The sequence below is a fragment of the Tinamus guttatus genome, unplaced genomic scaffold (assembly GCF_059628265.1).
Source record: "Tinamus guttatus ecotype Peru unplaced genomic scaffold, ASM5962826v1 Tinamus_guttatus_pri_ptg000211l, whole genome shotgun sequence".
Classification (NCBI taxonomy): domain Eukaryota; kingdom Metazoa; phylum Chordata; class Aves; order Tinamiformes; family Tinamidae; genus Tinamus; species Tinamus guttatus.
The window spans coordinates 6567097-6595085 of record NW_028288745.1 but is presented as its reverse complement, the minus strand read 5'-3'; the positions used below and the strand labels follow the sequence as shown (position 1 = coordinate 6595085).

Sequence of the window (27989 nt, the reverse complement as noted above, 5' to 3'; positions counted from 1 at the left end):
CGGGGGGCGCATTCGGACAGGACACGGAATGCGCTGCAGGGACAATGGCTACAGCCCCGGCCCGCAGTGCAGGCGTCAGGACAGAGCACGGAAGCAGGAGGAGACACAGCAGGCAGCAAGCTGGAACAGGAGACTTTGGGGATGGATACAGTGGAAAACTTTTCCATGCCAAGGAGGGTCAAGCAGGGCTGCCCAGAGGGACTCCTTATTAAAGCCTCCACATAACTAAATAACTGATCCTACTTGTCTCATCGGGATTCACTCTGGACTTCATTCACACAGAATTCTCACTCATCTTTTGCTCACTGACTGAACTCAACTCCACGTCATCTTCATTGGGAACCTGAAGCAGAGCAAGCTCAGCTCTACGCTCCTCCGTCAGCAATGAAGAAGTGCTGCAAGAGGCGTGTCATGGGCTGGCAGAGAGTGCAGGAGCAGCCACAAAGCACTTCTGCTTCTGCTGTGTAATGGGGCGACTGATGAGTCTTTGAAGAGAGAACCACATTTTAAATTATTAAAGAAGTCAAACCTTTAACAAAGTTGGTTATAGTCTCATCATAAGACTACAGGAAACTACCTACTGGTTTGTCAGCGCTAGGATTTCTAAGTAGTATTCAAGCCCTGTAATTCAGCAGTTTTTTTTTTTTTTTTTCCTGCTTTTACATAGTGTAAAAAGCCAAAATCTACCAGGGTAAGGTTAGAGTCAACTGGTAACTAGAGTTCACATTTTTCTAAAATACTACCAAGACAGTTGCACCTCAGTCAATCTGCTAACTTGATGAATTGATATTTAACACGAGTATATAAAATCATCAGTGAAGGTCACTTCCTCACAGTAAACACACCTGGAATTCAGCTCAAGTGTGCCTTTTAAAGGAAGGGATGTGTTTGGAAGTTTCTGTGGTGTTGCATTAGAAATTCTATTGATAGTTGATATTTTGCTTGTAAGCGTCTCCTTCTGCACCTAGAGGCTATGTGGAATATTTACTGATATTTACTGTGAGAAGACTATCACAAAAAGACGAATTCCATTTGTGGCCAGTATCTAAAGTCTCCCTAAGCGGAACAAAAGATCCAAAAACACATGTTTTCTAGCCAACTCAGACTTACCAGGCCTAGAGCACATTCATCTGAGCAGGGGAAAAAAAAAAAAAAAAGTGAACTCTTGTTCCTAAGATCTCTTTGAGAGAACTTTCTGAAACCTCCATTACAAGTAGACATTTACCTCCCAAATTCTTCCTCGCCCAACCAGGTCTAATGCAAATCTTTGAACAGTGACTCAAACCCAGACTAGAGAGAAGTACCTGGCAGGCCCAACTCCCAGCCAGGGAGCCCTAGCTCCCACGGGGCAGAATGCAACTCACTGCTCCATAAAGGTGACCTTGGAAAAGGCATTAAGAGCAAGACAGCCCAAACCCCAGTGCCACCTTACAACCTATGAAGATCATCTAGAACAGCTCATCTCTCCTCCTGCAACTTTCTAAGCAGCACTCGGTTCATTAAGACTGACCTTTGTGTCTCCTGGGAGACTTCTGCAAGAGCCCCAGGTGTCCAGTAGCTCTTGCATTTTGATGAAAGCAGCACCATCTTCTCAGGAGCAGATTTTAAGCTTAAAATAACTGAATCATTCATACAGGAAGGAAGAATGTGGTGGTGGAGGAGTTAAGGCAGTCTGCCCAAAAATCCCTTTCTTTCCTGCTAGCTCTTTTAGTCTCCCTTGATTCCTGCAGAGTCATTATTTCACTGTTCAACCATTAAGTGGTTACACCTAAGAAATTCAGGTTTCTTTTATCCTAACTTCAAAACCCCAGTGCAGAACATTTTTCACAGAAACTTTTCTGCCCCTCCTTAGCTACAAACAAGCCAAGAACCAGCAGAACCCAGGTTCCCCACATCTTCATTAGGCAGAATGTTTTGTTTAGCTACCCTCTTTTGTCATTACATTTGTGTCCCTATTTCTTCATGATGGAGCTTTCGGCACTCCAGGAGGCAGGAGTTCAAGGTTCTGTTCCCTGCTCTTCCCTTTAGGGCTCGCACCATGGAAAAACCTAGACACCTCCTTTTCTAAACACACTTGGCAACTGCAGATGTAAAATGCATTTCATCGCTTACAGGGATTCTCCCTCTCCTGACTTACCCTCTATACAGAGGAACAAAAATAACAGAATTAGGGGAGCTTAGAGGTGGGAAACGTGAAGACTTCTGATTCCAAACTCTGTTTGGAGAGTTTGATTTTTTTTTTTTTAAGGTGGAGATAAGATGCTTGGTGACAAGGACAGGAATGGTAACTGGTAACGCGTTAACGCTGGGTGCTTCAGCGCAGCTCTATTAAGAGCCCCACAAACACACAGCACCGGGGCAGGGGGGGACAGCAGCAAGGCTCCAGAGGAGCCAAGTTACTCAGAAGAAGCGGGTCCGGCCCGCGGGCCGGGAGGCTCCACGAGGGAAGAGCCGGCGGCCGGGGCATCACGAGCGGCACCCGGTCCCTCCGGGTGAAGTCCTGCCGGGCAAGGACGGGAAGGGGCGCGGGGGGCTCGTCCCGCGCGGCCGCCCCGACGGCGCCGTCCAGAACCCCCCAACCCCGGCGGGCCCGGCCTTGGCGCGGCCCGGGCGCCCCCCCGCCGCGCGGCGCCGCTCACCGGAGATACTGCGCACACAGCAGGCTCATCCTCCGCCGCTCGCTGCCCCGGCCGGCCCGCCGCCGCTGCGCGGGCCTCACCGCCCCGGCCGGGCCGCGCCGCCGCCGCCCCCGCCCGCCGCCATCTTCCCGTGCTGGGCCCCGCCGCCGCCGCGGGGAGGGGCGGCGGGGGGCGGTGTCTCCGCGGGAGGACTCCGGGCGGAAACAACCGGCTGCGCAGAGGGCACCGCGCGCGCTGCCGCTCCCGCCGCTGCCGCCGCCGCGCGCCGCCCCCCCCTCCCGCCGCGCCGGCCGCGCTTCCGGGCTCGGTGCCGCCCCCCTCACCGCACTTCCTGCCGGCGCCACCGCCAAACCCTTCCGCCGCGCGCTGGCCCCTATCGCCCCGCGGCTCCCGCCGCCCATTGGCTCGCTCGCTGCCATGGCGACGGGGGGCGGGGCAACATGGTGGCGGAGACGCCGCCATGGCAACGAGGGGCGGGGCAACGCGGTGGGGCGGGGAGAAGCGGCCATGGCAACCGCGGCACCGCCCCGCGCGGCTGCAAGGCCCAAATCCCGCCGTTCTGACCCCAAATAGCCACCCCTCCCCACCCCCACCCCCCAATCCTGGGCTGCGCGGGGGGCTCTGCAAGGCGAGGCGGCTCCGGCTGATTGCCGACCTCGAATTGCCATGTGACTTCTGTGATTTTCCATGGATTTTCCTGAATTTCATGAAGGACACAATGGTGCAGGCAGCACTACTGCCACCCCAGCTAGAGCCCAGAGCCTACCTGTTAAAGGAATAAAATCCTTCGATATGCTATTAAACCAGCTCGAGGGGAGGAAAGGCACCGACACGAGCCCTGGCTGAGGCCCGGTGCTCCCTGTTAAGCACACACAGGGCTACGTGCTGCCTCCTAGCCCGAATCACTACGGAAGGAGGGTTGATGCAGCCAGGGGCTGCTCCTGCCCTGCTGCCACCCGCACGGGACAGCGCCCAGCCCCACGTGGGGCCGTGAGACCCGTGGTGTCCCCACTTAGGCGCATGTGATACTCCACCGGCCCCGGGAGCCACAGACTTTAATAAATGCAGTCTCTGGATGCAACAGGAAGAAACACAGAGGGGCTTAGGGAGCACCTGCTTCTCCTGGTGTCATCCTGGGGTTTATAAGGGATGATTAAAGCCCGGGGATTTACGGGCAGGGTGAGCCCAAACGTTGCGCTAGCACCGAACTGTGGCCTCCTGGAGCAGACGCTCCGCTCCGGGATGCTGGCTGAGGGGAGAGCACAGACCCCACGACCAGCCCCCAAAGCTTCACCCCACGCGTGAGGCACCGGCCACCCTTGCGCGGCTGCAGAGGCCTGTGGAGCGCGGGCCGCCCCGCAGGGCCCTTGACCAGCTTTTGAGGGGCCGGCGGGCAGCGAGGCGGGTGAACGGGAGGGAAAAGAGGAGAGAGGGAAGAGGATGAGGGAGAACACCCCGGCTGGGCTGCCGGGGCGGCGCGGGACGGGCGGCGCTGGGCGGCGCTGGGAGGCGCCGGGGGGCGCGTGCGCGTGCGCGGCGGGGCGGGGCCGCTCGGGCGCGCTCCCGGGGCCGCGGCGCCGCCTCCGCCGCGCGCTCCCGCCGCTGCCGCACCGAGACACGGACGCGGCCGGAGAGGGGCCGGCACCATGACGGAGACCACCAAGACGCACGTTATCCTGCTGGCCTGCGGCAGCTTCAACCCCATCACCAAGGGCCACATCCAGATGTTCGGTGAGGGCCGGCAGCGCGAGCGGGGCGCGCGGGCGGCTCCGTGCCCGGTGCCGCTGTCCGCGGTGGCGCCGCTGTCCGCGGTGCTGAAGCGGCGGCGCGGCCTTCGGAGGCGGGGGCGCCACGCGGGGCAGCCCCGCGGCGCTTTTCCACAGCACCGAAAGGATGGCGAAAAACAACAACAATAACAAACGCTTTCCGGGGGCGGCCGGTGTTACTGGCGGCGATCGGAGCCCCCACAATGCTCCCCCAGGGCTGGACCCTTGGGACCGGCGCTGCCGACGCGTCCCCAGCACTCACGGTTTGTGTTGACTTTGTCGGTGAGGAGCCGCATACGGGCAGCAGCTCCGCTGCAGCGGGGGCCGGCGGGACCCAGCGTCGCTGCTGTGGCCAAGGAAAATGGCAGGAGGAGGGTCGGCTCCTGTCGCCTCTTCCGATGTGCACGGCCAGGAAGCGCCCGGGAGGCCGGTGGGAAAGCTCCCTCTGGGGAGAGCGTGCCAGAGGCTTGTGGTGCCGCTGGGGAAGCATCCTGAGGGATTCCAGAAGTTGTGGCTAAGTTCCTAAAGGAAAAAAAAATCCTATCAGCATGAGGTGTTTTTGTGTCACACCTTGTTTTCACAGCTTGTAATGAGATGGTCACCAGCAGAAAAATGAAGGTATTCTAGATGCAAAATGATCTCATTGCAATTTCAATTTGTGGTTGTAGACAATATGCTTGAATTATTGAATCAAAACAGTCCTACACCCTAAGCTAAAACCAGTTCTGAGCAAAAAAAGAACAAGAGGAATTATTTAAAAATCCAAAAGTAATTGGATGAAATCACAGTCTTGGCTGATGAAGGTAACTACTGATGAAATAGATTCTTGCAATTCAGGTTATTTAGAGACATTTTGCTTAAGAAAGTAGCATTCTAAGATAATCAATGCAGCTCCCTTTCAAGGGGCTAAGGCCCAGCGACATCTCGTGCTCTGGCGGGTGCCGACCGTGAGGCATTGGTATGCAGCGCAGGGCTGGGTACCATGAGGTCTGGTGTTGGCTCAGCACTGCTCGGTACCTTTATCAGCGAGCTGGAGGAAAATTTACTGCTGGTAAAATGTGCCAAAGTGGGTAGGAAAGCAGTTAATGACGGTGAGCAGGCAGTTGTAGCGGCTGTCACAGGCTGCTTGATTAAAAACGTCTTGTTCGAACAGTCAGAGGAGAAATGGTGGCCAGCAGCAGAGCAGGCCTGTCGCGCAGAGCAGAGCGGCAAGCGGCTCCTGCAGGGCAGCGCCCGGGGAAGGGCTGGGAAGGAGCGGGGCCTGGGGCACTGGATACACCCCCAGGACCATGCTGTGAACAAGGGGGCAGGTGCAATCCTCGGTGTGTGAGCAGGGAGCATCCAGTGGAAGAAGCAAGGTTGCATTATTTTTATACCCAGCATTAGCAAAACCCTTCCCAGAACAGCAGAAACAAAGATTACATTAGCTCCAGAAACCAGCCTTTCACGGCGAGGGGCGAAGAAAGCACAGTGTGCATCCACAAAAGGGGTCCAGGAACAATGTGGTTGTGGCCTACAAGGACCTGTCTGTGGGAGAAGGGGGCTCTTCTATCCCGTAGAGGAAAAGAGAAGCCATGCGTAGATCAGGATACTTCAGGCTAGGAAGGGCCTCTGTGTTTCTGAGCAGAGCCAGTCTACCAGGAAAACAACGTATTTGGGTGTCTGCTGGATTCCCCAGCACCTGAAGACTTTAAATGGAGGCTCAGACATCAAAAAATCATGTTCTAGATTAAAGAGGAAGGTCTGGTGCAGAAATTATCTGCCCATATATCCTGCAGCTATGCTGGGATATAGACCTTAAGATATCTGACAGGGACAAATGACTCTTCTGCAAGGAAAGCATGCAGAATTTAGTTTTTAAATTCCTGTTCATTTTTATTTAAGGAGGCCCCACCCCAAAGTCTTAAAGACTAACCCTGGAGGGCAGGAAAATCCGGACCAACGGTGCGATATTGCCTCAGCCCCGCGCTGTGCGAGTCCAGCCCAACGGGGCTCTTTTCCTGCAAATGCAGCATTTCAAACAGCTGAACCTGTGCAGCACTACTGTCTTCAGCTCTCTGACAAATATGTGGTCTTCATAAGCTTGACAGGAATTTTTGCTTTAATATAGAGATACCAGTCATTAATTCAACACGCTACACTGGTTAAGCAAAAGAGGAAGTACAGAGTAGTTGCACTCGGGTGCCATCGCCGACGTATCGATGTGCCAAGGGTCGTTTTTCTGTTTGGATCTTGTCATATTTTATTCAGGCTAAACCCAACCTACACCCATAGGAGATTTGTGTAACTCAAACAAGATTATGATCTGAAAGCCTTTGCTAGTGGGAAGAAGGTTTCTGATGGGATATTTTTTTCAACAGTCACGTGAATTCAAGACCAGGTATCAGGATTGCTCCTGGGTTTCAGAAAGCCGGGGTTTGTTGCAACCCCAGGCCCCCCTGCAGATGCTTGCATCCATGTGGAGCCCCACTTACTCCAGCTGTCACTCATGACAAGCCTGCGGCTGCCATCCTCGCCCTAGGAGTCTGATTCATGTCTCTGTGTATGCATAATAGATATAAAATATTAATATATAAAAAGACATAATAGAAATGCAGGTGGGATGATGTGCTATAGAGCCACCCACATGAAGCTGGGGCATGTGTTCAGGCATCAGCCCTGAAAACCCTTCTGGGGTTATGGGTAGTGTTAGATGGGCTCCGAGCTGTCCTCTTGGTCTGCTTGACCAGCACCAAGCTGAAACTGCTGTATTTATCAGGAACTCAAGTTTAGGATATCGACATAGCAGGGAAAGGGGAGAAAGAAGAGGGCAGAGGAGGCTTATAGGGATGAAGCCAAGCGGGTCTCATGAGAGGTGACATTGTCCACTTTGATGGATCTGCTGCCACTGGGATTTGCCGGCTACAGAGTCTCCACTTCTGTCCTGGTCTCCTCATGCTTCATCCGCTGCCTCCTCCTCATTCAAGCGGGGCCGCCCAAGGGACAAAAGTCAATGTCAAAGCAAAGTCCCATGAACGCAGCTCTGCCAACACGGCGCTGGCGCTCTTCCAGCTCACGAGCTTGCCTTTCCTTGGGCTATTCCATCATTTCCCTGCTTGCCCCAGTCTTGGGGGACCCAGCACAACCACGATCTCCTACTGCAGGGTGACCAACCAGGGTAGCCCTGCTGCTAAGATAGAAAACACACTTCAAGCATAGAGACTGTGAAAACGTGGTTCATTTTGGCAGTAGTTTTGAATATGACGCTGGGCTTGAAGGAATCGCAGGTGCAAGGGCAGAGGCTCCAGGGTTTGTGCTTCTCACTATTCAAGGAGCGAGGGGATGAATGGCTGGAGCTTGGGAAGAGGGTTTTCTTGAGCGAGTTGCTCTATAGCTCAGCCCAGGGAAGGGTCTGTCCTGCACCAGGACTATGTGTGATGCATATGCATCTCTGCAAATAGAAACCGCATTCGGTGGTGATGGTTTCAGGTTGGCCTAAATGTGGTGTTTCAATACTGATCTTTTTGTTTCTGTTTTCTTTTTGGCTATTTATTTTTTTTTCAACTTGCAGAATGAAAAGTTGTTCTGCAATTGCCAGCAATTAGACAGTTTCAGCAATTTAGACATTTTTTCCTTGATTTTATAAAGGGGTGAAAGTTGTCATAATGAGCCCTTTCCTATGCAAAGTTCTAGCCTTGAGGAAACAGGGTTTCCCACCAATTCTGCAGTTTTGCTGCTCTATTTCTGCACAGCCCTCACAGCAGCCTGGCCTCAGCTTCAACTTTAGGGCTTGGGTGGCTGCTCAGACCTGACCCACTCGCTGCAGCTGCCTCGAAGCCAGAGGGCACAAGGACATGGGGGCTGGTGACAGCACCAGCTTGCTGGACCTGGCAGATATCCAGAGAAAGCTACTCAGGCAGGACTCAGGGAGAGGACTGGGAGGCTCTCCTCAGGCTCGGAGTCATCTGGCCTTTTTAAATGATTTTTTGTTGTTGTTTGGTGCTGTTGAGCTTTTAAGAGCAAGCAGGTGATGTTAATCAAGTCTGTAATGTCTGTAAGTATCTATCTTTATGTGCCTCTGGCTTTCTCATCTGCTGTGCTGGTGTGTGGAGCAAGGGGCTGCTTCTGTCCAGTTCAGGCAGCTGGATCAAGTTTGCACAATGTTGTTCAGATCTGGCCTTTGCCTAAGGAGCTTTAGTAATGCAGATGCTTTGGTGCTTTAAGTCACAGATGCTCCTATTTACTTCCTTTAAAGCAAATGCCAATCCTTGGGCAATGCAGAGAGCACCGTAGCTTACAGGCAGGATAAATCCAAATTCCTGAAATTCAGCAAACCACCAGGATCTTCCATCCTGCTCCTGCCATACTGTCTGATTCAAATCGAGTTTTGCCTATATCCCACACGCACCTGTTATTGAGGAGAATTTCTATCCCAGCTGGTGGATGGGAGAAAAATATTTGCAGTCTAAAGCAATGCAAAAGACTCCAGCATCGAAAGTAAACTCTGCCGCGTTGCTTCTTCGGGAAACCCGAGCAAGGAAAAGCCCCGCAGGCTGCTCACTGCTTATTCCAACAGCCCTTCTATGGGGGCAGGCCTGCAGGCCAGCATGTTACGTAAAGTGCCTTTTGGGGCAAGCGTGGGGAACTTCGCACGCACAGAGAGGGACAAAGGCGGAAGCGGAGGCTTTGGTTTCGGTTGTTCTGTGTTAATAACCTAGATTTTCCAAATCAGGCTTTCTTAGCTGCCAAGATGACTGGACTGCAAAATAGCTTAACGAGCCGCTCACTCACTGAGTTAGGGGACCCACGTGAGCAGAACAACAGGGCAAGTTCTCCATTCTGCTAGCCCGTGAACACCCATGCGAGGGAGCAGAAGCCCAGCCCCAGCGCGCAGGCAGCCCCATCCCTGCAACGCGTCTCCGCTCTGCGAGCCCCGCGCGGGACACGCTCACCTGGGAAAGGCAGGCGGCAGCACGGGCAGGCAGCCGGGCCGTTGGGCTGGGGGCTCTTTAGACATGTGCAGTCGCAGTCGACGCTTGTTTGTCCCTTCTGCGTGTTTGTTGCCTTTTACCCAGCAAGTCTCTTCCTTCCCAGGCCCTTCTGAGCAGCTGCAGATGGTTGCATCTCCTTTACGACCTGCAGGGAGCACAAGCTTTCCCCAGTACCAGCGTATACCCCAGCGATAATGGCTCAAAGAGCCTTTTCAAATATTTATAAGTGCTCCCGCGTTTAGCAGAACTCACGAGGGGCTGGGAGCCATCACGTTGTCTCTCCAGCAGTGCCACTGCACAGAGTGCGGACCAGCCTCTGGCCCAGCAGAAACCAAAGCAGCGCTGCGAAACGCAGGCTGCCCTCCATCCTACTCGGATCTTGCAAGCTGGGGCTTGGAGAAATGGCTGCTGCAGGAAGATCTTGGAGGAGCCACTTTGCTCCTGGCCACTTAGCTTTGTGCAAGGGCAGCCCTGCTTTGGAGGGGGCTGGGGGACAGGTGTGCAAAGAAAGAGCTTCTTCGCCAAAATGCACAGTCCGAGGAGAAGCGGTTGTGCAAATGTCTTTGCCAGCAAAGCCCACTTGTGCATCGGGGTTGCAGCATGGGGAACACAGGTGTCCAGTGAGAGTTAAATGGAGGGAAAGAGCCACCGCGTGGTCCCTGTGGAGCGGGAATGAGGGACACGAGGCCTCGGTGCTGCTGCTGGAGCTGTCGAGCTGCGATCGTGGCCTGTCAACCTGGAGGAGCAACATCGCACGCGCCAGGGTCTACAAAATGCTCCCTTTGATGTGATACCAGGGCTCCGAAAGGAAAACAAATAGAGCGCTTGCAAAGGGAAATGAGGGCAGCAGAAAGCCAGTGAGATAATTTGTTCTTTTTTCTTTTTCCTCTCCTTTTCTGTTTTATTTTTCTTAAGAGTTTCCTGACATGGCTCCACAAGGCTGTGGCGGGCCGGGAGCCTCTCTGGGGATACGCGGTGCTGAGGTGCCTGCCTCTTTCCACTGTGCCATTGCGGTCCCACTGGGAGCAGAATAAGAGCATTTGCGAGGCAGGATAAGGAAAACCTTTGCCATGTGCTGCCTGCTGCTCCGCCTTTCCCGTTCCACCAGGCCAGGGCAACAAGCATCACCTATGAGAAAGCAGTTGGGAACCGCAGGGACACATTTTTCTTTGACAAACAGCTTGGTTTTATTACTGATATTCAGATATTTAGGGCATAATGGAAGCAGAGTACAGCCGCATAATGTAAGCTCTGGGCCACGCTCAGGGTGCAGCAGTGGAGCAATATTGCACCGGGGAGCCCTGGCTGGGGAGCTGTTTGGTCTCCTGGTCTGTACTTGGATAAAGGCTCATTTCCTTTGCCAGAGCTACCTGTTATGCCAATGTTGCCACTCACCTGGAGTTGGCTTGAGATGCTCCTTGGTAAAGCAAAATGCTGCTCTGGGAAAGGCAGCCCAGCTCCAGGTGCCTCACGCAGCAGCTCAAGCCCGTCGTCGTCCCGGCGCGACGCTCCAGCTCTGGGAGAAGAGAATAAATGAGAAGCCATCAGCTCAAACCACAGCGATCTCACCCGAGCTGTCCCTGCCCTGACACTGTTTTTTGGGTCTTTTGCAGACGCACGGCTATTTCTAGGTCAGCTCCCCATGAACTGACTCAGTCTCCAGCCTTTTTTTGTTGCTGTTTTTAAAAAAATCTAGCTTTGCTTTTCTGCTGTGGAGCCATCATGGCCAACAGATGGTGGGAGCGCAGCTCCCACGGTCAGGGCTCCAGCAGCTCTCCCGGATGGGCTGGGCTCCGGGGGCCGCTCGCAGCCAGGAGGATCAAACCTTCCAACTGCCTTTCCCTGGGGCGTGCAAAGCCTCATCCTCTGCTACCCGTTTTGAGGTATTTGTTGTCCATTTCTCCTTTGTGGCTATGAAAAGCCACAAACAAATTTTCAGGAATAACTGAAGCGTGCAAAAGTTCCAAGTTTCTTATTAGCATGGCGGCAAGATGCGTCCACGGACTAACTGGGGAAGGAAACGCACAATGGAGCAATCACCTTGGAGAGGAAAATTATTATAGTGTTATGGGGAGGTTTTATAGACTACTTCTTCCAAACAAAATTCCTCAGGGAAGCTGAGTGAGAGGCTCTGAAGCAGTAGCACCTCTGAAGGGCCTCCAACATCCAAGGTCCAACATCTTGGCCTGGACAGTCAGGCACATGGGCAATACAGGGGTCCCCATGCTGGGCTGAGGAGCCACAATGGCACCGTGAAACACCCGGCCCTTCCAGTCCCATAAAACCCTGGAAATCACCAAAAACTCCTGCAAACCACTGCTCCATGCATGTTCCTTTCACATGAGGTCAGCCTGGAGACCCAGCCTGAGCCAACACGCTAGCATCACTGTGGCCAAGAACACATCTCTGATTTGCTATGCAAATATAGATATAAATATAGATATAGATACAGAGATAGAGATATATAGATCTACCACTCAATTAGACTGAGAATAACTCTTGGCTCTTTGCCCAATTCAGGCCCGAGGTAGGAAGCAACATTTAGGCTCCGAAGGAGCTGCTGGCCAAAGGCTAATCCCAATGGAGCTTGTGGACATGGGTCACCCTTCTGTGCTGCAGAAGGGATCCGGAGGAGCGGGAAAGCGCCTCCCTCATCCTCGGCACCATCCTGCCTCCAACGGGAGGGAAGCAGAGGCCAAATGGCTTGAAAGGCAAATGAGGCACCTGGGAAACATTTTTACGTGTGGATATAGAGCAAATTGAGACATGTCCCAGAAAGGGCTGGTATTGCTCCCAGCTCTCTGTACATCCCCTCCTTGCTCTCAGGGCAGAGCAGTTGAGACTGTGCAAAACTTCCTGTGCATTGCAGTCTGACAGCAACACAAATTATCTCTGCAGAGATATCCATCTCCCTGCCCAGATCATAGCAAAATTTGGAGAGAATTTGCTTTAGGAAGTGGCTAGTTCAGCAAGCTATAAGCAACATGACCCAGGAGCCAGGGAAAACTCAGCCAGGAGCTAACTATGAAGCTGAGAGCTTTGCAAAAATAAATAAATAAGAGAATAAAAGAAAAGGGAAATGCTAGAGGTGCAGGTGAATCAGGTACCAAGGCAAAGCAAACATTTGAAATCACACCTTGAAAAATTAAACACAAGACACGCTTGGTTTCATTAACGGCAATTTAGGCGATGGAGCTGCGCCAGAGGAGCTGAAGTGTTGCCGATTAAACATACTCAGCAAGAGCTGCCAAAGGAAACATCTTTTAAATAAGCACAAATTCCTCCTGGGGTGGGGAGTAACACACCTTTTTTACTGCAACCTGGTAGAACAGTCAACTGTAACGTTTGCAGCCCTGGAGCGTATCCTGCCATTGGCCTTTCCTCCCCGCGATCTCCCAGGAAATCTGTAGGGCTAAAAATAGACAGAGTGCCCCTTTGCAGCGGAGGAAAGATGAGCAAAGGAAAGGGAACAATCTGGTCGCCAGGGAGATTTTCCTTGCAAGTTGAGAAGATGAAACATGAGCCCTACCTGGGGCCTCCTCCCTCCTCATGGGATCTCCACGGCTCCAGCCACCATCTGCCAGACACCCGTTGCGTTAAAACGCCTGGATTGAGCACTGCCCTGTGAGCTTTGCTGAAGGGCAACGCGCTGTTTTAGGCGGAATCGGCCGCTAGTCTCTCTGTGAGACACCCCCGAAGTGTCACCTGCCTCCTGAAGGCACCAGGGCTAAATTCGGCGGTGGCCACGGCGAGCGGGGCCACGGCGAGCGGGGCCATGGGCTGGGAAGCTCCTGCGCACGGAAGCTAGCGTGCCTCTTGGCAGGGTCTGTGCTTGGGGGGTTATTCATGTCAGCACGGTTCAAAAATGAGGCAAGAGCGTCTGGAGCATTAAGAACAATTTACACAGGAAAAAACAAGGTAGTGCAGGACTGGAATGACAGCTTTGGCCGCATGAGCTTCCTCAGTGAAAACCATTTCGTTTTGGGCCAGTGTGTGCTGGCAAGCCAGCACAAAGCAAGCAAAGCCCTGCAAGGCCAGCTGGGCCAAGGTGACAAACCCCCATAGAAGCAGGACTCAGCCTGCCAAGACGAATGGTTTTCCTGTCCAAAACTGTTTTACTTTTTCCCTGGTAAAATTCTTTTTGCAAGCAGGGCAAGAAGGTTGGGGTGCGAGCTGACAGCTTACCATAAGGAACAGAAATGAGAAGAGGAAAGCAAAGCTATTCCACTCTCTTTGATTAAGGGCTACCCTGAGGGTGAGATGTATAACTGACCCAACTCCAGGCAAAGACAGAAAGCACCAAAACGGACAAGCAGAAAATGAGTTGAACAGCCCCAGTGCCTCTTAAAAAGCAGTTCTGTCTTGCTGCATATATAGGGCAATACTCACAGCTCGATAAACTAATGTGTTCAGACAGCCTTGGCCAACTCGGCCTATAGCCTTGTGATTTTATACGCTGAGGAGCAGCTCAGCTCAGGCAAACTCAGGCTGGAGAAAAGGAAGCCTTAAATGTAGTGATACAGAGTGGATGCACCTGGTGCCCGGGACCAGGCCGGCCACTCGCTGCGTCAGGCAGGCGCAGGCCTTGAGCGAGGCCGCTCTGCAGGTCTGGCTTAGACACTGCTTGGGAATCTTGCCTAGATTTACTAGTCAATAAATACATTTTTTTCCCATGTCTATTCATCTTCTCTGTTTGGCATTTCACAGGTAGTTTCCAAGCTCCCGGAAGGGCAGATCCTGACTTTTACATCTTGGCATTAAGAGCAACTTAATTTTTATTGGTTTCTCTAAAGAGTAACGTGCACTTTAGAAAGCAAATGACCAATTTTACGGTGACGCATAGAGCAGCGGCGTGCAGGGCTGTGCAGCGGCACGTGGCTCCGTGAGCGCCGCAAGGGCAGCTGCACATTAGCAGCTGATGGGATTTGTCCTCCTGAAGCTATTAGACTTGCTGTATAAATAGGGCAATACTTTCTCCGGCTGCGGTTAGTAGAACCATAAGGGTTTTCTTGGGTTTCTATACATTGCTGATGCTTTGCTTGTGTGTATTCCTGAGAGAGGTAGAGCTGGTTGCTGAAGGACATTTTTTTTTTCCCAGCAGGCTGGGGCTGTGGGTGAGGACTCTGCTCTGAGCTATCTTGAGATCTAAAATTCAGAAAATTTGGTGCAGTTGGGAATCTAATCCCTAGAGGGAACAGACTCAGTTCTGGGCTATTTAAAGCTCAGACAGACATCAAGACATTGATAGCCTTGAGAAATGACTAGCTTTTGCCATCAAAAGCTCAAGGCAAACAGAACTTTTGCAAGCATGAAGCACAGATTGTGCAGAAGCGGTTCGGGTTTCTCAACAGTTAATGTTGTATTAGTCCATTTATAAATACACTGTATGAGAACGAGGAGGCTTAGAGATAACGGATTAGTATTTCTAATCTTCTTTTGGTGACAAAAATCAAGTTAGGGCAAAGTAGGAATTAATGAGAGGATGAATTAATTAAAAACCCAACATTTTTGTTAGGGAATTACCCTTTTTTTATACATATTTTTAAAACCTCATTGCAATGTAAGCGTAGGTGCTGGCTCGCCCACCCCAGCTCCCCAGCGTATGCCAGGCATCGACGTCTCCCACTTCCCAGCCGAGGCGCCGTTCTGGCCTTTCTCAGAACCAGAGGCTGCACTTTGCCCTGATTTGGTGGCAGCTGGCTCTGAAAGTTGCAGTAGTCTCTGTGGATGCGCTCCCAGCTCTGCTGCCTGCACCTTGCGGCCTCCACGGCGCAAGGCGTTAACACCAATAACAGCAAACCCGGAGCGTCTGGGAGGGAGAAGCCACCGCGGGGCCCTACGGTTCCTTGTCATAGAATCACAAGGCCAAATGTAGAAAGCAAGGATTTGTTTTTAAAAGCATACCTTGGGCTTTCGGGGTGAGGAGTCATTGGTAGCCTGTGACAGCAGCCCTGTAAAGGGAGTCCAATAGCTGAAGGTGGCTGAAGAAAAAGCATCAAAAATACAGAGTTTATCAGGACAAAAGGACTGAATCTCCAAACTCCCCATTAAGCACAAGTTTTGCACTTTAATTTCTGTCTCTTTCTGTTCCACCACCCAAGGCTTAAGTGGAGAGACAGGGATGACTGGAAATGCTGCCAATTAGGCTGCTTTTCTGCTCACATGCAGAGGCAGGACAACAAGTAGCATTTCATGCTGCTTAGGCCTAGCTGCTCATCACACATGCAAGGAAATGGAGAACATCCTTTCTTCCCACTGCATTTCCAGTGCATTTTGACAAATGCATTGCATGGGGCTTCTGGGCCCCTCTACCAGTCCCCGGTAAGGACGGACAGTGTGACCGCCAAGGAACTGCCCGACATGTCCTGAGCACCCCAAGGGGATCGCAAGCTTTTGGAGGTGCTTTTCCTTATCCAATTTATACCGTACACTTGGGCAATCGAGTTTTACTCACTGTGCTGTTATGCAGACCCAATTATTTAACTTTGTTTTTGCATCTCTGGGAGCTGGCTCTCGCTGGGCAGAAAGCCAGGGGAAGGATTTATGGGGATCCCAAAGAAGAGGTGCATGAAAAATCTCCTGGAGGCTATTGCAGAGCACTGGAGCGGCTCTGAGCACTAGGGGAAAAAGAAACGTACAAGACAATTATATTTCTTTTCCTGATTTTTACCTGGCACAATAGCTGGTTTTGTTTACAGCATTGGGAGCGCCGATACTTGGTCGCTGTGAATCAGCGCAGCAACCCCAGTGCCGAAAGAGATGTGGCAAAACCCACCACACGCTGCCCCAGTGCTGCCGTCCCTGCTCTGCAGCTGACACTGCCGGTGCGGGGCAAAAATCTGCTCTTAGGAGGCTCCTGCGCTTCCTTCCTCTGGGCGCAGCTGCTTTAGATATAGGCGCAGCAGTCCCTGGGGATGAGCGGCGCGATGGCAAACGTGCGCCCCGGGGGAGCCCGAGTGAAAGAGCTGCGTGCAACATGAGCGTAAAGGCTTCGGGATCCTCGGGGATGGGAGGAGAGCTTGCTGAAGACATTCCTGCTGCGTTACTAAAGAACGGGATTCTCGATCCTCATGTGGAGGAACCTCAGAAAAGCACTATCCCACCAGTCAGCGATAGTTCCTGAGCCCCTTTTTTTTCTCTGGGCGTCCCCTCAGGGAAGCAGAAAGCATATGAATTTGCTTTTTTTTTTTTTTTTTTTTTGTTCTGGAGGAATTTCCCAAAGGAGCTCATGGGAACTGAATGAATTTTCACTAGTATTTTTACTCTTAAGTGTTGCCTGTTGAAAACCCCGGCCTTGGCTTGTGGCTGGGGCTCTGAGCCCACCTGCATGCAGCAGCACTGAGGAACACGAGGCCTTAGCAGAGCCAGGCAGTGGTGCAGGAGCAGGGAGGCCACGAGGACCTGCACAAGGGAAGGCTACGGCCAGCACGGACCTGCTCTGGGGCTGCCAGGCAGATCCCTCCAGGGCGAGTTTTGGAAGCAGCTTAGTGGAAATGGGAATAAACGATGGTGGGTCTAAAAGCAGGAATATGCTAATGCAATTTGCTGAAGAGACAGCCTTGAAAGCCACTGTCACCATAGATGAGCATCAGACTGCCATCGAGCTGGTTGACCTTGAGGGTGGAAGTAACAGAAACGGGATGAAATTTAATAGCAGGTGTCAGGATGAGCACAAAGACTCAGAGGGAGAATCGAGTGATGGAGAAGGATGCAGGTGCATTACTCGCCAGCGGCACCGCTGCAGAGCAAGCGCACGGCGCCGACACAGCCACGGGCAAATACTCCATGCTGCCCGGCCGAGGCTGAGTCCCAGGCAGGGCTCAGACCCAGCCACCGTCCGGGCACTGGAGCCAGCGGGACCCATGAGCGGCTTCGCTAATAAACCGGCAGCAGATGCGGCTCGGAGCAGCCCCAGGAGCCTTCTTAGGAAGAGAAGGGGGAAAAACAGAGCTCTCGCCCACTGAGGCGGTGCTGCAGCCGGAAGCTGCGGGACGGGGAGGACTCGGGTTCTCGCGGCAGCCTCGAGCAGCACAGTGTTTGCTCCCCTGATTGCTGGGCAGCAGAGGCCTGTAGAGCTGGAAAGGTTTTACCTCTGCCCCAGAACAACTGCAGGGAGCGTCACAGGGGCTCTTGACCATTTTCAAGTCTAAGAAAAGGCAGGCACAAAACTGCAGCCTTTAAAAATCCTCTAAATTGGTAATCCAAGCCCTCTGGCAAACAACTCTCTCCAGGAAAGCAGGGCTGATAGCCTGTTCCCCTCTGCATACCCCACGGCCATCATGGTGCAGGGCTAACAGCCATTTGGGACGAGACATTCTCTTGTTCTTGCCCTCTCTTGACAAGCAAACCCTACTGTCTTGGACGCCCAGCAAAACCTGTCCCTCACTGGGCAGCAGAGAGAAATCCCTGACAAGGAGAGACACCTGGATATTACCTCTGTTCAGATGATCCTGCAGACCCCAAGGAGCTGCCCTGTGTCCACACTCACCAGTCAGGTCTGCATCCCAGATCCAAGCTCATGTGAGATGACCACAGCACAGTCTGCTCTGCTCTGCCCGCTTTGTAGGCGAGCCTGGAAGCCAAAACTCTGCTCCAAAACTTCGCTGTGGGCTCCCGAAATCCCCACCGAGCGTCGTGACCTGTCCTGTGTATTGGAACAGCTCAAAATTTGGTGGCTGCTCTTCCCGTCACATCCACGTTGGGCTCGGTTGCTCTGATAAGGGCTGTCACACACTAACAAATGTCCCTGCAGGATGTCACAGCCAGGAGGGCCTGAGCGTGACAGCGACATGCAGGCAGCTGCGGCACCGTGTGCAGCAACCAGCACAGCTGCTGAGCTCTCTCCACAGCCTGGTGGCTGCAGAAAGCTCTGAGCGGGGGTATTGTCTCTTTTTTCATCTTGCGCCTCTCCACAGAGCCCTTGTCAGAAGTGACACTTGTGGCCCGGAAAAACATCGATCATCTTCCAGATGCTCTGAAAGCTTCTGCCTGGCAGCCAGTAGCAACCTGCACCAGGCACGAAGGGACAGGTATCAAGGAGAGAAACCCAAACCCATGTCTGCAGCCTTGCTCTTCCTTGCCCGGTGCCTTCCTTTGGAGGTGATGGGCTGGGCTGGCCTCAGCTGCACTTGCAGGCATTTTGGCACTGCTCTGTGTTCCCAAATGGTGCTGGGTTTTGGTCCCTTCACAGGTCCCCACGTCCTCTGTGTGGATCTGAGCGCAGGGCATTAGTTTGCCACTGAGGTGAGCGGTTTTCATGCAGTGCATTGAGGCCAGGCAGTGCAGAGCTCTACTGCAGCCAGCCAGGATGTTTATTTTTGTGTTTTCGAAGTATTTTTATAGGCCAGTGAATTGGCCTTTGGCCCTGCACATAGAGGTCCTCTGCCGAGCAGAGCTGGGCTTGCTCTGGCATAGAGGGCTAGTTGCTCTCCCAAAAGAGCCCAGGGCAATTTGGGGCTTTGCAGAGCAGAGACAGGGGCAAATTGCTCAGAGGGAGCTTGGCCAAGACGGTCTGAGGCAGCTGGTGGCTGTGGGTCCTCGTTACTCAGGTTCACGTACTCACTGCCCTTGAACTCTCTTCCTGCAGAGAGAGCCCGTGACTACCTGCACAAGACGGGGCGGTTCATCGTCATCGGTGGGATCGTCTCACCCGTACACGACTCCTATGGCAAGACGGTGGGTTGGCCTCCTCTCCCGTGCACGCCACGGTGTTTCTGAGTGCTGAGGCAAATGTGGTGCCACTCTGATCCTCACTGTGATCTTGTCACAACCCTCGCAGCGAGCCCTTCTCTTCCTTGGCTCTCAGGAAATCTCAAAAGAAAGGAGATGAATGCATTTCTAATCCTGTTGCTTACCTTGCAGTGACAGTCTATTACCAAATTACTAGAAAGCAAAGAGAAGTGTACTTTAAAAAGTGATGGTGCTTGATTTTTTTTTTCTGTTTAAACCCCATGAATTTAAAGCCAGACTCAATTCTAGGGATGGCCCAATACAGAGGCAGACCTTTAAAACACATTTTAGAGAAAGAAATGTGAAGCTGGAGAGATTCATCTTTAGAAAAGAGCATCAAAAAATGACCATCTCTGGTGTGGTTCTGTAACCAAAACCCAGGCAAGGCAGGGACCCCTCTACCCTCAGGTACCTTAGATAGCCCCTGGCAGACAGAGGTGACACCGAGAGCCCCTGTCATATCAGTGAGCTCAGCCCTCTGCCTCGGGAAAGGCTGCAGGAGACGTTTGTGCGGGACGTCGGGCTCGCCTCGGGAAGGGACCGGGTGCCACCCTCCGCACCACCCTCCCCTCTCTGCTCTCCTGCAGGGCCTCGTCTCGAGCCGCCACCGCCTGACCATGTGCCAGCTGGCCGTGCAGGCCTCCGACTGGATCAGGTGAGCGCAGGCACCGCGCGGGGCCCTGTGGCCTCCCCCAGGCACCAAGCGGGCAGGCTGTGATTGTAGCGGCCCCCAAGCCATCACGTTAGTCGTGCGCTGGCTGGGTTAACAGAGAAGGGCCAAGCACTGCCACACCAGAGCACTCCTCCCCCAGCAGAGCAGAAAATCTATGATAGGCAACACATCGTCCCTTCCTGCAGCCATGCTCGCTTCCTGAGGTAGCACGAGCTCCCTGCTCCTACTTCTCTGCTTGATTCCACCTGACTGCTCCTTGTCACTCTGTTCCCTCCTGCTCTTTTCCAGAGTGCAGATGACAGTGGGGCCTGAGCTGCTTCCCAGCCTCGGCACCTGCCAGATCCACCCTTGGAGCGTGGTCAGGCCCAACAGCGCCAGTGGGGCTGGTGACAAGCAGGGCTGTTCCCAGAAAGCTCCTGCTCCACTAGGCCTGCCAGGGACCACTGCCCAAGAGACCCCCCACCTCTGCCTTAACGCTAATTTTGTGAAAGAAAAAGGAAAAAAAACAAATCCACACAGCAAAGGCTGAGGCTAGTAGCATTTGCCCTTGGGAAGAGCCGGGGGGATGGCTGGAGCGGGGACATGGCACAGCCAGAGCGAGCGCGGCTGCTCTGAGTGCGAGGCCGGAGCCGCCAGCCGACGCCGCTGCCTCGCTGTGCCCCGCGCAGGGTGGACCCCTGGGAGTGCTACCAGGACACCTGGCAGACCACGTGCAGCGTGCTGGAGCACCACCGCGACCTCATGAAAGTGAGTGAGGTGCCGCCGGGCGCGGAGGGGAGCGGGGTGGCCCGGACAGGCAGCCCGCCACAGCAAGGCCTCGCGTTTCAGAGCGAGCACAAACGCCACCCTGGAAGGAGAATACAAACTGCCTTATTGTACTCCTCTTACCTGGTGGGAAGAGCAAAACAGGCTTTCATTAGGTCCTCATGTCATCCCCAGTAAGCAGAAAAGAAACAGGCTTTTACTCTTCCTAAAGGAGCAGTAGATTGTCAAGAGTTAGGCAAAGACATCATTTAAAGCAAAATTTAATTGTTTTCTAAAACTGCTTGAAGAGGGAATCACCAAAGCACTCATCTCTGCTAAGGAGGCAAAGAAGGCTCTGGCCCCTCTGCAACTCAGACAAGCATCACTCCAGCAGGAGTCGGCAGCTGCCCGAGTTTTTTGCGGATCAAGAGCAGAGCACAAATGAAAACGGAGTGTCAGGGGTTAGCTGTAGGCTAACATTAATTCTGATATCTCACTCAATCCCAGGGGAAAAAGGAGATAAAGAGTCCCTGCTTATCAACTGAACAGCTCAGCAGATCCAAAACCGCCGCATTAACCAGTGGGAGTGACTCAGCAAGCCAGCAAAACAAGAGCTGGAAAATCCCCAGAGAGCTTCAGGAGCTCAGAGGGCTTCAGGAGAAGTCCCTCAAAGCCCAGGCAGCCCCAAGAGCCAGGAGGCAGCAATACTTTTTGAGGGATAACCACTGGGGCAGGGAGAGATGCGAAGAGGGCTGACAACATTTAGATAAAAGTGAGCAAACCAAGGATGAGGGAATAAATAAATACATGACACAAACTCACAAGCAGCCTACCCAGAGCCAAAGAGGTGAGGCTGGCAGGAGCAGGCAGCGGCAGCCTGCAGGGACGGGAGGCCCCCAGGAGGCATGGCTGGAGTGCAGAGCACCGCGGGCGGGCGGCCGGGCACGTGTAGCTGTGCGAGCAGGACAGGGCCGGAGGTGGCGCGTGGCCGAGCGGCTGCTCCCTGCGCTGAGCAGCTCCGAGGGACCTTCCCACTAGGAGCTGCCAAGCCGTGCGTGTAGGGTCCTTGCTGCAGCACGCTGAAACCTCGCACGGCTGCAAGAAGCAACAAAACCAATTCATAGGGAAAAAACATCCAGAGACACCATGTCTCCGTGCAACTCAGCACAAATACAGAGCAACTATCAGTTTTCATTGAGTTTTATTTCTAAATAACATCAACTGACCTAGCAGGAGAACTTGAACCTGGCAGGCCAGGGAGCCTCTGAACTGGGTGTTGCCTGGGATGCCCATGGTCCTCGCGCCACCACAGGGACCACAGAGGGATGGGACGAAAGGGCAGGTTTACTCCTGGGGTAACACGTAAACTGATGCATTGATACTTCTCTCACCTCGTTGCAGAGGGTGACGGGCTGCATCCTCTCCAATGTGAACACCCCCTCCATGACGCCTGTGATTGGACAGCCCCAGAACGAGTCTCCACAGCCCATCTACCAGAACAACAACACCGTTTCCAACAAGCCCACCGCAGGTAGGTCGCACAGGAGGAGGGAGAGGAGGCGAGAGCCACCTACCTATCCCTGCCCTTCACACCTGAAACTGCCACTCACGCTCATTTGGGTCTAGTCCTTTTGCCGGGAGGTCCTCCTTCTCTTCGATGGTGAAGCATGTCTTCCCTTTCTGCCAGACGCATCGGTTTCCCTTGTCCTTTTCTCTGCCTTTCAGAACACCTGCACCACCGGAAATGGGGAAGAATGTGACACTCCCATGCTTCGCAAGCCCAGCTTCTCTGAGCTCAACCAGAGATACTTCCCTATTCCCCACAACTCATATTTAGTTTTGGTTGAGGCTAAATATTCCCCCATTATAAAGAAAAGATTTCTATGTCTCCAGAATTATGCTGACCTAAACCCACGATCCTGCTGAAAACTAGCCCAGCTTCTCTGCTCTCTCAACTACATGTTTCTGCCCTTCCCCTCTGCATTTGTGTGGCCACACAGCAAGCCAGGGCAGGCAGCAGCTCCACTGAAACACAATCATTTTAAAGCTGAGGAGGAATAGTGTGGCCAGCAGCACTTTGGGCTGGTAGGCTGGCCCCGGAGCAGTCTTTCTCCAAATTATTTTTCTTCTTGATTTCAGCAAAGATCTTAGGGAAGGTGGGCGAAAGCCTGAGCCGTATTTGCTGCGTGCGCCCGCCGATGGAGCGCTTCACCTTTGTGGGTAAGCATGGAAAACAGCCAACCCCATCCCTGCTTCCACTTCACACCCTCGTCTTGCTCATCTGCCCCAGCTCACGGCAAGGACATGGATCCCACATGCTGCCTTTCGTCCCAGACTTGCAGCTAAGCCTTGCAGCGCTGAAGCCTGGTTACAGGGAGGCGCTGTGAGCCCTCCCGCGCGCTCCGGCGCTCCGTTCAGCCACTGCCACACAACAAGCCTGGGGCTCCGCGCGGCCACGTGCTGCCCGGCTGTACAAACACGGAGCTGTCACTGTATTTTTCTCACTGTATTTCTTTGATACAATTTGAGCAATGCCAGGCACAGGCAGGACAGGGGTGCAGGTAAGAGGGACCCAGTCCCTTGACTGCTTCAAAGACTGACCCAACACCCCACACAACAGCTCATGAGCCACCCACACAACACCCTAGAGAGCCACAGTCTCGATGGGCTGTGGACACTAGCACCCTCTCTTTCTTCTCTTCCAGATGAAAATGCAAACTTGGGGACAGTGATGAGATATGAGGAGATTGGTGAGTACCTGGCCCCTTGCACATGGTGTGTTGGTCCAGCTCCTCTGGGCCAAGGACACATAAGAAGTGATGTGGCAAATGAAGGATGCTAGACCATCCCCTCCCCCTGGTGCCCATCCTCTGGACTCAGGGCTTCACCAGGAGCAGCACGAAACTGCCCAGAGCCAACTCCCTTCCTCAGAGAAGCAGCATAAAGCCTGGGACCGAGTAGCAAGGGACCTGGTTCCCAGCTCTGGTGCTGCTTTGCCATGATGCAGAGCCAACCACATTAATGCTGAAAGCCCTAGAAGTCACTGTGAGCACAGTGAAACCTGCCCTCAGGCTTCCAAGACCACATACAGCACATTCCTCAAAAGGTTTATTCCATCTGCTTTGCAGCATGCACCGGGGCCCACGGTGAGGGAACCCAGCATCCCGCGCAGAGACAAATGCAGACCCCTAAGGGGTCCCCTGAGAAGACCTGGGCTGTCATTGCTGGGCACTGGTGCCAAAAGACCAACATCTTCATGGTTCTCACTGCCAGCGGCTCTTCTCAGTCCTCCCTACCCGAGCAGCTTGGTAGCTTTCCACTGCTGGTTGGTCAAATAAACCAATCCTAGCACATGCACTAGGTCCCTACAGAGGTCCAGCATCCCTCCAGAGCTGAGAAGTCCTTCAAGACATCTGCTCAGCCTCTGAGCTTTCCCATTTCTTTCCTTCAGAGCTTCGCATCCTACTGCTGTGCGGCAGCGACCTGCTGGAGTCCTTCTGCATCCCCGGTCTCTGGAACGAGGCTGACGTGAGTGGCTGCCACCACTGGGCAATCTTTTCCATTCCCCTTCTTCCAGGCCTTGTTCCTCCTTCTCAGCTTTCACCCATTATGACCTTTCTAAAAGCACAGTTTTCCTGGGCACCTGCTCAGATCTTCAGGCAACAAAGTAATTTCTCTAGTAGTGCTAACACTTCCATGCAAGCTCTGAGCAATCTCTATGCTCAGGTTGCTCAGGTTGGCATTTATACTCCCAAAACATTGGGATTAAGGCATAATTAAAAGCCCTGAAACATCACCAAACTTGGCCACTGAAATCTCATCTCAAGAAGATAATTGCCATGACTTACATAGAGTAAAAATGCTGCCTACCACACCATACTCCCATCCTGGCAATTCCAGTCAGGCATGTGGATGGCTAAGGTAGTAACAGGGTCCGACTCACTCTAGATACTGCTATCCCTGTCTAAAAGAGTAGTATTTTCACAAGAGGAATCTCATCCTAAAGAGAAGAGTTGATTTACTGACTCATTCATTCCCTACAGCGCTCTAGAATTATACCAGGAAACTGCTGGCAATGAAAGATGCTTCAGCCAGCTGGACAAGATGCTGCTTCCACATGCCAGCGAAACCATATTGCTCACAGCAGTCAAAACAGTGCTGAGCTGTGGGATCTGATCTGGCTCTTCACTAAAATTAGCCAAGGAAGTGTTTGTTTCCAGGGAGAAGGGGGAAAAAAAAAAAAAGCCCATCTCCAGGTGCAGGGAGCCGTCCTCCTTTCTTTTCGGCTAAGGACTTGGTCAGGCCAATCCATATGGCTGCAGGTTGCTAGGAAACACCATCCTCTCCATTCTAGTGAGAACCTCATCGTAGGGATCCATACATCACCTCCAGGTTGCTAAGAAACCTCTTTCCTTCCAGCCTGATGAAAACCTGGTAACAGCAATCCACACAGCATCACCTCAGGGATAATAATAAATCCATAAATTTAAAAAATGCATAGATAAATAAATCCAGGGCAGAAGGGATGTCAAGACAACATGTCCGGTTCAGCAGTACAGCTGCCCACCTTCTCCCTGGCTCAGAAAGATCCCTAAACTTGGCATCCTTAACCTAAGAATCCTTAAACCTCTCTACAGTTGCCAACATCAGCTGCTATTGCCTTAATCCTAAATATTCAAATAATTAGCTGCTAGATACCTACTCTGAAAGGCCGCAAAATCTGAGATAAAACAGATCTTGAAGCTGAGATCAAAGGGTGTGAAAGTTGGATGCCAAAAGAGATGGCATCCAGCACCAGAACTACTTCATTGATTCCTACTGTCATAGATTACTGAAAATCTTAGAGGTTGCCAAGAAATGCCCTTAATGTGCTTTACGTTTCCCTCAAACTTTTTCAATATTTTTGTGAAATATTATTGAAAGGAGGTGGAATTATTGCGAGTTACGCAATTGGAAGGAAAACATGGTCCTTGTTTAGGACATCTCCTGCAGCTGTTGCTGTCTTTACTTTGTAGCAAGGTCATTTCTGTCAATACCATCCAGATGTCTGTCCTCAGGGTCTGTCTAAACATGTTTTTTCCTGTGAGCAGGGCCTCACCCTGGTGCCTTCACCTCCCTGTCTATTCCCTCTTGTTCTCCTCCTACTGCTTTTCAGTGTTTTTTTTTTTCTCGATTCAACTCTCTCATTCCACCAGTTTATGGAATTCCATCAGTTTATCTTAGAGAGGAAACAAAGTGTGTAGGCCCACTCCAAAGTACTGCTGTTTGTTTTAATTTTGTTTGAAGTGTTTTAATGTTACAATCATTTGTAACATTGGTCTTAAGCAGTATTTTGATATGTAGAAAGCACACAAAGTCAAACTGTAAGTGATCTTGCCATGTATTCCCCTGAATATCTACTGAGCGGGAGTAGGGTGAGCGTAAAGAGTGACTTGGAGATCTTCAAAACCCGCCCGGATGCAACCTTGTGCCACGTGCTCTGGGTGTCCCTGCTTGAGCAGGGGGCTGGACTACGTGATCTCTAGAGGTCGCTTCCAACCTCAGCCATTCTGTGATTCTGTGAAAGCAGCAGTAATTGCCTGCACACAAGAGGAACACAGGCAGATCAGGGCCTATCATTTCCCTGTAAACTCTGTCCTCACCAGCCTTGATGCCAAACTGAAGCTTTCTCTGCCCAAGACAGGAACAGATCTCCTAGACCTTTGCAGGAAGAACACGTCCATCCTGTTCCTTAATCCTTCCAGTGCAGCAGATTTCATGCCCTCCTCAAGCAACAACTAGTGCTGCACTGCTTTTATCATGACAAATTCCTCCTAAAGCTTAACATGAATGCCCATTGGTAGGATTTAGCCCTGTTTCTTTCTCATCTACTTACCACAAACCCATTGACAGCATGTCACCAAGAGCATCTCTTAATAAATCTGCCTTTCTGCCAGAGGCTGTCCAGAAAAGTAAATTAGAGACTAACTCCATTCACATCATCACTAAGATTTCACCAAATCCATAGCCTGGTTCAGGGGTATTTTGGCAGACAGTTATTTCCTATGTCTGCCTTATTCCGCGCTGGGAGATTACTAAAAAAAAGGTTTGTTTTGCACTGTTCTTCTGTTTGTAAGCTGTTTGCGTTGGTCCTAGATGGAAGTAATTGTTGGGGAGTTTGGGATCGTGGTGGTGCCGCGGGATGGAGCAGACCCTGACCGGATCATGAACCATTCTTCAATACTCCGCAAATACAAAGTAAGTGGATTTGCACAAGCTGGGACCCTGCCCGTAGCTAGGGAAGGCCATAGGGGCATCCTTGGCCTCTCTGTGTGGGCAGTTTGGCTGTGGGGGAGCCCTTTGTTGCCCTACTTTCACAAGGCAAAATCTTCTCACGCGACAGAACAGGCAGCTGGGGACATGGCACACTGGGCATCTGGCCAGGCTACCTTCAAAGCCCCCCACTGGCTTCACGCCAGCCTTCAACTGCGATTAACACTAATGCTACCAAGTCGAAGCCCCTGCCTGGCTGCCTGAGGCCTGGGGTACCTGGAACATGAGGCTGCCCCTCAGGCAGAGCTGCATCTGGTGGAGCAGGCACCTGCTACAAGGAATTTCCTTTTGCTTCTCTTTCCTCTTCCCCACAGAGTAACATTCTGGTGGTGAAAGATGACTCCAACCACCCCATGTCGGTTGTCAGTTCGACCAAAAGCAGGTGCGTGATGCAGAGGGGCTCCTGTTATGGGGGGAGAAAGATGCCACCAGCCCAGCCTCCCACACAGGAGGTTATGCCTGAATTTGAGGAAAAACTTCTTGACTAGGAGGGTGACAGAGCACTGGAACAAGTTGCCCAGAGAGACTGGGGAGTCTCCATCTCTGAAAATATTCAAAACGTGCCTGGATGTGATCCACATCCAGGATCCTGTGCCACATGCTGTAAGTGACCTAGCTTGTACAGGGGGATTGGACTAGACCATCTGCCTAAGCCAAGTCTCTTCAACCTCAACCCTTCTGGGTCCCGGCCAGCACCACCTAATGCTTGGGGGAACCATTCCACAAGCAACTGCAGGTCTGGGGCACTGCGTCCTCACATCCTACACCTGCACCCTAAATGGTCGCTTCTCCTGGCACCCCCTTGCTTTCCCCACAGGGCCACTCAGGCCAACAGCCCCCCAAGTGCATTGGCCTGAGTATGTGCAGCCAGGACAGCAAACTACTGAATGTGGGATAATGGGATCCCCGGAAGCTGCTGGGGTAGCTGGGGTTTCTGTGATGCCCCTGCCCTGGGCCCCAGCTCTGGCGAGCTCTGACCCCTTCTCCTCTCCTGCCTCCCCAGGCTGGCGCTGCAGCACGGGGATGGACACGTTGTGGATTACCTCTGCCAGCCCGTCATCGACTACATCCTCAAGAGCCAGCTCTACATCAACGCCTCTGGTTAAGAGCCCCTGGGGGTCTTGCAGCGAGACAGCCCCGTTGTCCCACTTCCCTA

At 52.6% G+C, this 27989-nt stretch overlaps 2 protein-coding genes across 2 annotated transcripts in view; one reads left to right on the top strand and one right to left on the bottom strand.

Annotated features, from left to right (window-relative positions):
• Positions 1-2718, bottom strand: part of SMG7 (SMG7 nonsense mediated mRNA decay factor) — a 40284-nt gene extending 37566 nt beyond the window's left edge. The window contains 1 exon segment of the mRNA XM_088524458.1: positions 2640-2718. Within this exon segment, the coding sequence (XP_088380584.1) occupies positions 2640-2668 (29 nt within the window). The 5' untranslated portion in view covers positions 2669-2718.
• Positions 2719-4209: 1491 nt separating this feature from the next.
• On the top strand, positions 4210-27989 carry NMNAT2 (nicotinamide nucleotide adenylyltransferase 2). The gene is made up of 11 exons (XM_088524501.1): positions 4210-4370; positions 18962-19050; positions 19692-19759; positions 20446-20524; positions 21923-22052; positions 22661-22741; positions 23227-23271; positions 23973-24049; positions 26657-26758; positions 27148-27215; positions 27837-27989. The coding sequence occupies exons 1-11, from the start codon at positions 4286-4288 to the stop codon at positions 27937-27939; spliced, it is 927 nt and encodes a 308-aa protein (XP_088380627.1). The 5' UTR covers positions 4210-4285; the 3' UTR covers positions 27940-27989.